Genomic DNA, 11,863 nt, shown 5'->3' on the forward strand with positions numbered 1-11,863 from the left:
GAATACTGAGGATACCAGAGTTTGAAGGAATACTGAGGATATTAAAGTTCGAAGGAATACTGAGGATACCAGAGTTTGAGAAGAATACTGAGGATACCAGAGTTTGAAGGAATACTGAGGATACCAGAGTTTGAAGGAATACTGAGGATACCAGAGTTTGAAGGAATACTGAGGATACCAGAGTTTGAGAGAATACTGAGGATACCAGAGTTTGAAGGAATACTGAGGATATTAAAGTTCGAAGGAATACTGAGGATACCAGAGTTTGAAGGAATACTGAGGATACCAGAGTTTGAAGGAATACTGAGGATACCAGAGTTTGAAGGAATACTGAGGATACCAGAGTTTGAAGGAATACTGAGGATACCAGAGTTTGAAGGAATACTGAGGATACCAGAGTTTGAAGGAATACTGAGGATACCAGAGTTTGAAGGAATACTGAGGATACCAGAGTTTGAAGGAATACTGAGGATACCAGAGTTTGAAGGAATACTGAGGATACCAGAGTTTGAAGGAATACTGAGGATACCAGAGTTTGAGAGAATACTGAGGATACCAGAGTTTGAGAGAATACTGAGGATACCAGAGTTTGAAGGAATACTGAGGATACCAGAGTTTGAAGGAATACTGAGGATACCAGAGTTTGAAGGAATACTGAGGATATTAGAGTTTGAAGGAATACTGAGGATACCAGAGTTTGAAGGAATACTGAGGATATTAGAGTTTGAAGGAATACTGAGGATACCAGAGTTTGAAGGAATACTGAGGATATTAGAGTTTGAAGGAATACTGAGGATACCAGAGTTTGAAGGAATACTGAGGATACCAGAGTTTGAGAGAATACTGAGGATACCAGAGTTTGAAGGAATACTGAGGATACCAGAGTTTGAAGGAATACTGAGGATACCAGAGTTTGAAGGAATACTGAGGATACCAGAGTTTGAAGGAATACTGAGGATATTAGAGTTTGAAGGAATACTGAGGATACCAGAGTTTGAAGGAATACTGAGGATATTAGAGTTTGAAGGAATACTGAGGATACCAGAGTTTGAAGGAATACTGAGGATATTAGAGTTTGAAGGAATACTGAGGATACCAGAGTTTGAAGGAATACTGAGGATATTAGAGTTTGACAGAATCCTATGTTTTACTTCTAATCCATTAGTACATATAGAATATACTTTGTATGAAAGTGCTGAAATCTGATTGGATCATTTTGTCATGATCTCTTTTGAAAGAATTACCAATAGTGATAAATAGTATCCAGTATTCATTATACATGTGGTTGAAAATTCAGATTTCTTGCTCATTGTTGATTCTCTGCCAACATAAAGCTATTGGTTGCCAATACAGAAGCCTTCCAGAAACCTTGTCTCTAAATTAGCTCATCATTAACAAATTCAAATCATTTCTAGATCAACGTTTGTAAAATCATTTCTAGATCAACGTTTGTAAAATCATTACTAGATCAACATTTGTAAAATCATTTCTAGATCAACGTTTGTAAAATCATTTCTAGATCAACATTAGAAAAATCATGTATTTGTGAATATGTCTGCAAAGGTGAGATTGCGAAATAAAGTGATTTTTAAGTGATTTACCATATAAAGGGAGATGAATTGCACTTCAATCCACAATATGGTTGAATTGAGTTCTGTCTTCATTTCACCTAGAGAGGAGCAATGACAATTTCATATCATTATGATCTAATGTAATCCTTCAATGGGATGTTAATTCACCAAGCGCTCAGACTTTCCATAGATACACAGTAAACTGTAAAGTCAAAAAGGTTTGGTTTACAGATGTGTTCCAGGTATTTTATCAAATTTACACATCAAGTATAATACATACTGACAGTCATGGACCCAGGAGGAACACATCATCATAAAACTGATCCTAATATCACTGAGGAATGTTATGTATATACTAAAAACAAATACATATATCTTCATTTAACTTTTAAATGATGTTTCTACTAACTCTCTCAGACTTTTATTTATTACTTAACAAATACACTAAGAAATTGGTTTTTTTTTCCTCTTCATCAGGTGAAAGAGTGGAGTTTTGGACAGAGAGGGTTGCTGTACGACCGTGAATGGATGATTATATCGGAAAGTGGAATTGCATTGAGTCAGAAAAGGGAGACAAACCTTTGTCTAATACGACCAACATTAGACTTGTTGGAGCAGACACTGAAACTTGAATATCCTGGTATTCACAATTTATAAGTTGAGCACATTTCAATACAGATTTAGAGTTAGATTAAGTAGATCCAAACAAGGAAATAATTTGCATTGTACAGATGTTTTGTCCTTCTAGGACCTGTCAGTATTTATATGGACCTAAATTTTAAAACCGAGAAGGGTACTGAGAGGAAAATTTGTCAGAAATGTCAAAATCTAGATGGAGAGGTGCACTTGTCTCACATTTCAATTTTGTAATTTTCTTGTGTCTGATAATTTCACAAGTACATTCGTTACATGTGTACCCCACTACTATTCAAATGAATGGGGTCTAAAAAAATCCACCAGTAGTGTCTGCCACCTGCAATCTCAAAAATTAGTTTCAGCTATTAAATTATAATGTGATGCTGTTGTATAGTTGGTTGTTTTTGTTATTTAAATTTTCACAATTTTGAATCAAATATTTACAGAGTTAATTTTCATTGAAATAGGTGACATTGGATATTTGGAGGAAGTTTTTTTTTTAACTGTTTCTAATGCTAGCATTTGTCAATTTTGTTTGTTATTACTCTGTTTGTATTGCAAGCACACACTTCCCATTTGTTGACATGGGTTTAATATCACTTTTATCTCAACTGGTACAAACCACTGGTTGACTTCTACATATGGTACAATATCAGTCGTCCATCCATTAACTTGGGTGAAGGGGGCACAACTCTGTATAAAATTTCCTGAGGGAAGTGGGTGTAAAATTATAGTTTAAAAATCATCTAATAAAATGAAGTTATTTTTTACCAAATTTGGACAAAACTTTGCATAAAACTGATTGTCCAAGGGGCAGGATCCAATCGTTAGGATGTGAGTAGGGGTGGGAGGGGGAGAGGGGAAATGTTCTATAAAGATGAAATATTTTGACCAAATTTGGTCAGAAACATCCTCAGGATGAGAGGAACCAATTTTGTTTTATTTGCCATTGTCCAAGTTATAACATGTACTCCAATCAATCAAATTGACATTTCCTTCCCTTAGAACAAGATCAAAATTGAAAACTGCATCATGAATACCAACTGGATAAATTGAAACTCATCATAAAATGTGAATGTATTTCATTGAATATGCCCCTTTATCTGGTTGCCATTCATAATGCATATGGATATCAAAATTGGATGCCATTTGAAAACTGTTCAGTGCTAAAATAATTGATGGGTCTTGACCCACTGGGGCTTGAGGGATGGACCCGATTTAATGCAAAAATGAATTCTCCATGAAGTATACATGTTTTACAGTAGACTGTGTCATATGAAACTTCTGATATCTGGACACAGCAATGTTATATCCTAATTAATGATACAAATTAACATATTTATCAAACAATAAGACCATGCCTGGTAATAAGCCCACCTATTTAAGACATTTGTTACCTCATGGTATATTTGAAATTATAATTATTATTTAAGATTGTTTAATTGCCTGTAATAAGCCCATCCCCTTATTCTCAACAGGAAGTAATGTGTTGATCCCTGGCCTTATAATGGAATATATCAAGTGTTTCCAACATGGTTGTGTTTCATTCAGTGATTTGTAAATTCATTAAAATATATCTTGACTAAGAATGCATAAAACTGCTTAAACAAATATCTATGATTGTATATCTATTTGTGATTTTTATTTATTTTAGACATGACAACTTTCTACCTACCTTTGAACTGTAAATCACACCAATGTCCTGAAGAGGCCTGCACCAGCAAAGTGTGTGGAGATAGGTAAGTAAATAATATTGATTTTGATTTTAGGAAAGGACTTAAGTGTTCAATTTTTGTCTTTATGTCAATAAAATATTTCGAAATTTAAATAGAATAATGTTGATGTTAATGTTCAGCTCACCTACTTGAAGTGTGAGTGAGCTTATGCTGTGATGTCTTCTTGACACAACTTCTTCTCAATAACTATGAGGTCAAGAGTCATGAACTATAATGAAAGGTTGGGAACATCAACGATGAAGGACTATAAACTTTGTTCAAATGAATTACCTAGACCCACACGCCAATACACCACAGATGTTTGATATGGTTAAAACTTTGAACTTCTGAAGTTGAAATGCTTGTAAGGTCTCAAGGGTCAAATGTGTTAAAGTCTTCATACCACTTCTTCTGGAGAGACACAAAGCTGGAAGTTATGATTGTTTATATAAGGGGTTTTAAGGTTAGGATAAATATGAATGCCCTAGCTGCGTGATTGCTAAATGTTACAAGTCCATTGAGCCTTTTTACCATTAACTGAACTATGTAATGTAGCATGTTAGCAGAACAAACATGTTTCAGTACTCTTATCTAGAGCATATGATTATTACAAGAATTGGTTTCTTGTTTGAAGTTTGGCTCAAAGTATTGGTCTTTATAGGTCTCACCACTACATTACATAACAATTAAGCTAATAGCATTAATATTCTACATAAGTAATATAGAAACATACCAGGCAAAGGCTACAAATGGTATAATTTAGTAGATTAAATGGCATCTCAGGCTGTCAGTACTTTCAGAAGTCAACAACCAGAAGTTTACAAGTGAAAGGGTCAAGATGACCTATTGCTATCATGTATCTTCCATTGTTGTGCACTGTTTGCTGTCCACTGTCCATCTTCCATTGTTGTGCACTGTTTGCTGTCCACTGTCCATCTTCCATTGTTGTGCACTGTTTTCTGTCCACTGTCCATCTTCCATTGTTGTGCACTGTTTGCTGTCCACTGTCCATCTTCCATTGTTGTGCACTGTTTTCTGTCCACTGTCCATCTTCCATTGTTGTGCACTGTTTGCTGTCCACTGTCCATCTTCCATTGTTGTGCACTGTTTTCTGTCCACTGTCCATCTTCCATTGTTGTGCACTGTTTGCTGTCCACTGTCCATCTTCCATTGTTGTGCACTGTTTGCTGTCCACTGTCCATCTTCCATTGTTGTGCACTGTTTGCTGTCCACTGTCCATCTTCCATTGTTGTGCACTGTTTGCTGTCCACTGTCCATCTTCCATTGTTGTGCACTGTTTGCTGTCCACTGTCCATCTTCCATTGTTGTGCACTGTTTGCTGTCCACTGTCCATCTTCCATTGTTGTGCACTGTTTGCTGTCCACTGTCCATCTTCCATTGTTGTGCACTGTTTTCTGTCCACTGTCCATCTTCCATTGTTGTGCGCTGTTTTCTGTCCACTGTCCATCTTCCATTGTTGTGCACTGTTTTCTGTCCACTGTCCATCTTCCATTGTTGTGCACTGTTTGCTGTCCACTGTCCATCTTCCATTGTTGTGCACTGTTTGCTGTCCACTGTCCATCTTCCATTGTTGTGCACTGTTTTCTGTCCACTGTCCATCATCCATTGTTGTGGCTGATTGCTGTCCACTGTTCATCGTCCGCCATCTGTAAACTTTTCCTTTAAAACACTACTCCTGCTTAACGCCTTGGCAGATTTCAACCAAATTTTGTCTGAAACATCTTTGGGAGTGGGGGATTATTTCTTAAATTCAGAAATTTGATTTTACCCCTAGGGACTTGGGGGCCTTAAAGGGTAATTAGACCATACTTTACTTCAAAATGCTACTCTTCCTTAATGCTTGATTGGATTACATTCAAATTTTGTCAGTAACATTAGTAGGGGTTGGCAAATAATTCTTAAATTCAGAAATTTTATTCGACCCCTAGGGACTTGGGGGTAGGGCCCAAAAGGTGATCCTGAGATTGTCCTGACCAAATGTTTTGCTTGGTTTCAAAATCCAGCATAACTCATCTATAACAAATGGTCTTTGACAACTTCTCATGTTTCATTCCCATCAATGAGAACTATTTAGATTTTGATTTTTTTAAGAAAAGAAAGAGACAACTTGTTGTTACTTTCCAGTCTGATCAAAACTTCAACAGTAGTTGTTTTATAACATGATGGTGCAATTGTTTTTCCAGCACAGAATTTACCGTTTATGAGTTTTTGATACTTTGAAGAAATGTTCAAAATTTTAATTCATCAGATTTGTCAGACCACCATCAGTGAATTCTGTGGTTTTTCCATCCATTCACGATTGTCAGATGACCAGTTAGGGCCATGGCTCTCTTGTTATGAAGCCAAATACCTGCATCCTTCACCTGTCACCAATTATGAGTTTAAAAACTCCAAAGGACACAATCTTTTGAGAAATCTCAAAATCTCAATTTAGGTAGGGATTATTATCAGATGAAACAGAATCCCAGTCACTCATTGGCTGATTTAGTCTCATGAGTCCTGTAAACATTTGTATTTAAGGCCTTTGGTGCCTATTTGTCTGTAGTCAGGGTCATTGGTGCTCTTCTTTTGTAATCTGGGACATTGCTCCTCTTTGTGTCTATAGTCTGGATCATTGAAGATTTTTGTTTCTACAGAGTCAGAGGGTTAGACTGCGGGGATGCTGTTGCAGAGTGGGTCAGTGTGGCGTTACAGAGATCAGGTTGTCGTTTGATCCAACAAACCAAGAATGACCAACGCACTAGTAAACTGAAAGATTCTAGCCAAGGTAACCTAAGTACATTGATATGATTTTGATTGAGTTTAGTCCAATTTTATACTACCGTAAATATTCGCGTATAGTGCGCACTTTTTTAAGCTGAAACTGTCGTGTCAAAAAGGGGGTGCGCACTATACGCAGGTACATGCCATTCCTGGGGTTATCATTCCCGAGTTCTGCATCCACCATATTGGATTACCTCCCTTCACATTGTTATATGTAAAAGTCGTCGGTCTTATATGATAGTTTGGAGATAAAAACAACAAAAAAATAAAATGTTTAATCATCTGCCATTCACGCTAGCATTACGGTGAATCTAATTTTTTTTCGTTTCCCGTCGGTCTTACTATTGGTCGGGGCTATAGTAGTGTCTGAATTTCTGCCTCATTTTGATGATGTATCTGTGGAATTCAATGAATCCGGAAGTTTTTAGGCGATTGTCGTTCTGTTCATAAATCGGACAGCACATCCCACCGATGCCCAAAGTTGGTGACGCTGTCGCACCTATGTCAAGTGGTTAAGACGGTCTTTTCCTTCCATGCCTTGATATTTCACTCTGGAATGTCGAAGTGGATTTTGTCTCTCGGCGTAGTCAAAGTCCCCATGTCGAAGTCGGTATAAACAATCTATCATTAAATACCTTCCAGATACCATGAAAGATCATGCCTATACTGAACAAACCACCTGCATCAGACAGTTAAAACAACATCGTTTTCTGACCAATAGTACGCGTTCAGCCCAAGCCGGGTGTCATCAGTCTCCTCATACTCCATGTGTTAACTGTCATTAACCGTTAATTATACAATCAGCCAAGCCTTTCATGCTTGTTAGGTCACCTGGGTAAATTTGTTTACTTAAGGTAATTACATGTGTTAGGGTCACGCTCATTGTGGTTTCCTAATTATCAATGGAACAGACCACATCAAATGATTCGTCGTAGTGACCAGTCAATTAATTTTTCTGTAGATTTTTTTTTTTTTTTTTAAATCTGATCTCCAAAAAGTACCTGCGCACTATACGCGAGTGCGCACTATAGGCGAATATTTACGGTAAACATTTATTACATGATTCTTCCTTCGTCTCCATATCGGTTTGGTGCTGTTATGTATTTTGGAACAGCTATTATGTTGAGCTGTATCACATGAACTATTGACCTGAGTGACCTCATTACCATATGAGTTTGGTAGCTGTAACATATCATGCATCCAGAAATGAAAAGATACTGTGATTAAACCTATGTACCATTAAATATTATAAGTATATGTTTCATTGGCAAATTTATGTATTTTTCCTAATACACATTTTCACATGTCAGACATCCCCACCTTCGGGTCATGATGACCTAAAGCCATCGTGCTTCATCCTTCAATGTCCACTGTCCGATGTGCATAAACTTTTGACATTTTAAACTTCTTCTAATGTTCCACCAGTGGTATAGATCTTAAACTTGCATGAAATGATCCCAAGATGGTCCTGACAGAGTGTTGTTATGTATTAGGTTGGTCTGAAATCCAAGATGGCCACAATTGCCACCATCTTGAAAAACATATTTTAAACTTCTTTTCCGGTTCCACTGGTGCCATTGAGCTAAAATTGGTGGGAATGTTAAGGAAAGGTAGCCAACAAAGTGTTGTTATTTTTCGACATTGACAAACTTTTGACACAGCAGCAAGGGAGGCCATTTTGTAACATGATTTCACAATCATGGTTTTCCTTTGCAACACCTATTTCAAACTTCACCTGTGGGATTGAGCTCTAACTTTACTATCAAAAAATGATGCTCCATGCCTTTCACTAAAGGATGCTCCATGCCTCTCACTAATAGATGTTCCATGCCTTTCACTAAAGGATGCTCCATGCCTCTCACTAATAGATGTTCCATGCCTTTCACTAAAGGATGCTCCATGCCTCTCACTAAAGGATGCTCCATGTCTTTCACTTCTATGAGGTCTTACACATGAAACCAACATAGAGCTTTGCTCTTATAATATCTGCAATTCAGTTCACATTGAAGAATTGAATCTCTACAAACAAATGAGTTTTTGTGTTGTTCATCATTTGACTCTGCTGTATCTAATTCTGATTTTGTGTTGTATTGAAAGTTACTAATGACTTAAATGTCTTGTGAGAAATCTTTGGAATGAAATGCTATAAAAATCAGTGGTAAGACTATAGGCTTTACTTCTATTCACAGCCAGTTCTAAGACAGCATGCAGTTTATCATTGGCTAATGAATCACAGTATCTCCTTATATCTCATAAAAGTGTGGAAATGCTACGAGACAGAATTCTGGAGCGACAGTTGGAGGATTCTCCTGTTGCAGACATTGATGACGTACCAGGTAAATAGTTCTCTCGGTCTCTCAATTATTTTCATCTCTCACTTGATTTTGTCTTTTTTTTTTTATTCTTTCTGTCCTTTCCTTCATCACTTCGTTAGTGTATTGATCTGTCCATCCATCTGGTTCATCAGATCTTTGGCCTGTTTGTTAGTCAGCAGACTCTGTTGTTAAGTTTACTGACTGATAGCTTTCCGCATGAGATTTCACAAGCAAGACTGTCTACAGCTTGACTTTAGTGAAATTCTCATTAACAGTGATTAGTGTCCAAGGAACCTCTACTTTCATCTTCTACAACAAGTAAGAAAGGATTGAAGTTATTGGAATAATCACTGAAAGAAAGCATGTCAATGTTAAGGTGGGGTTTTATATCATGTGAATCGATTCATCAGTAAAAATCCTTACAGCTCATGTTGTATCTATTGTTTGAACCAGGGAATATTTGTTTATTTTGTGTTAACTATTTATGTAAAATGGATTTTTCTTTATGAAATCATAATCAGAATTGCCTGTATATTTTTATGATAACTTTTAAATATTTATTAATTTACATATGCTTCAAAACAATTTCTGAAATTATGGATTTCATTTACATAGATATACACAGTTTTTGTTTTATTTGTTGTTTTGTTTCATATTTTCAGGTATATCAAACTTAGTGGGTCGTTTCCGTGGTAACCTCATTGTATCAGGAGGTGAGGCGTTTGAAGAGGATTCATGGAATACCATAGAAATAGGCATGAACACTTTTTTTGTAAGTAGCCTACAAAGTCTTCTTGATAATGAGTAATCTTATTTTTATCATATCATAAGTTTGATGCTGATAAACTCAAGCTTTTTTTATCCCATGTGTCCCTGATTGATTAACAAACATTGAAATATCTTAAAGTATCTAAAATTAATGATTGGTCCAGTTCTTTTTGCTTCAATGTTCACTCTGCTTACCTCCCCTGATTTGTGATTATCTCCCTGTACTTGTTCCAGAGTCAGGGAAGTTGTACCAGATGTCAGATGATTTGTGTCGATCAGACAACAGGTCAGCGAGGTCTGGAGCCATTAAAATCCCTCGCCTCCTGGAGGGGCAGAAAGGTGATATATTTGAAAATACACATTCATTTTCACATTTACCTGAATATGGATACAGAAATATCAACGATGAAGATATTTCTCAAATTTTCTAACTTTCTATTTGTATTTGTATTTCCTGTCTGAGGTTTTTAGTAATTGAAAATCTTGAAAGAGTAGTTCAGTTTGCTACTGAAATATTAGATGTCTATTTTCATTTCTTTTAGGTACCGTTTGGTATTCACCTACAATCATCAACAGGCACAGCTGGTGGAAAGCTGAGGGTTGGAGACCATGTCCGTGTGCTAACACAAAAATAACCTGTACTTTCTGAAAATGTTTATTTAAAATTAAGTCACTTGTTATTTATTCACAGTTGTGATTTTTAAGACTTTTCCAGAAAGAGTACCAGTGTATACTCTCATATTTCCTGTGTTTTTTTTTTTTTTTTTTTTTGTTTTTTTTTTTTTAATGAAGAAAGTGGCATCATTAAACAGAGTTAATTCCAGACAAACTTTTTATGATGAGAAGTACCAAGTAGAATATTGTTTTGTCTTGTTCTTTTAATAGAAGTGGTCTAACTTATCAAATCTAAATGTATTTGTATGTTTGAGGGTGATGGTGAATATGTTCCAAAGTGTTACATTACAAATTGTTGTATATATGGTGAACAGTAGACTGGTTTGTTTGATTTGTTAATATCATACTTCATACCTTGATGAGATATAAAGACATAATTAAAATAATTCCATGAGATGGAATATGATTTTAGAAAATGATGCTTGGGAGCTATGCTCTAAATCTGACTGATTAAGACTTTTAGGAATATAATCAGAGAAGGAACTAATGTTTACTTGCTGTTTACTTGCTGTTTACTTGCTGTTTACTTGCTGTTTACTTTGTAAATGTTTGTCTGAACACGTCTTTTTTATAAAGTTATTTATAGATATTCCAGATGTCTTTCAGCTTATAAGATTTTACAAGAGATTTGTACATGTATATAAATCATTACCCCAGTTATTTGACATCAAATTATCTGTATTGTTATTTTCAATCAAAATTACCTGTGTTATTCACCCTTAGATTACTTGTGTTATATACAATAAAATTACCTGTATTATCGTTTGCCATCAAATTACCTGTATTATTGTTTGCCATTAAATTACCTGTTTTATCGTTTGCCATCAAATTACCTGTATTATCGTTTGCCATCAAATTACCTGTATTATCATTTGCCATCAAATTACCTGTATTATCGTTTGCCATCAAATTACCTGTATTATCATTTGCCATCGAATCATCTGTGTTATTTACCATCATATTACTGGTGTGTTGCAATTTGTCGTAAAATAATTTGTAATTAAAAGAGTGCAATGAAATTATTTGATTTTATTTACTTGTTTTTGGCATAAAATGTCCCATAAAAAAAAACACTTTAAATTGAGACAGAAATGTAGATGTAGGTAGGTTTTAGTACCAAGTAAACAAGACTTCTCAGTATCAGGCAGGATGAAAGTGTAACTTTATGTATTCTATTTGTTCATTACTCAAATTATCTTTTACTATACTTAGTTAATATGTGTACATAATTGTTGATGAAGGGATTTAGGAAAAGAAAAAAACAAATATTCTGTTGTTATTACTAAAAATAGAAATGCCATCAACATAATGGTGTAAAATGGAGGAGACATATTAATGTTGTTTTTCTGTTATGTTTTAATTTTAAAATGTCCATTATGACAAGATATGTATTGGTACA

The 11,863-nt window shown here is 35.5% G+C and overlaps 1 protein-coding gene across 1 annotated transcript; it reads left to right on the plus strand.

Moving 5' to 3' along the window:
• The first annotated feature begins 1,551 nt into the window (after window positions 1–1,551).
• Window positions 1,552–10,531, plus strand: LOC132557364 (molybdenum cofactor sulfurase-like). The gene is made up of 8 exons (XM_060221855.1): window positions 1,552–1,563; window positions 2,049–2,211; window positions 3,862–3,946; window positions 6,580–6,710; window positions 8,896–9,042; window positions 9,684–9,793; window positions 10,024–10,128; window positions 10,332–10,531. The coding sequence occupies exons 1-8, from the start codon at window positions 1,552–1,554 to the stop codon at window positions 10,422–10,424; spliced, it is 846 nt and encodes a 281-aa protein (XP_060077838.1). The 3' UTR covers window positions 10,425–10,531.
• Window positions 10,532–11,863: the final 1,332 nt, after the last annotated feature.

Source organism: Ylistrum balloti, unplaced genomic scaffold, assembly GCF_031769215.1.
Source record: "Ylistrum balloti isolate Yb309-2 unplaced genomic scaffold, AGI_CSIRO_Ybal_v1 Utg370662, whole genome shotgun sequence".
NCBI lineage: Eukaryota > Metazoa > Mollusca > Bivalvia > Pectinida > Pectinidae > Ylistrum > Ylistrum balloti.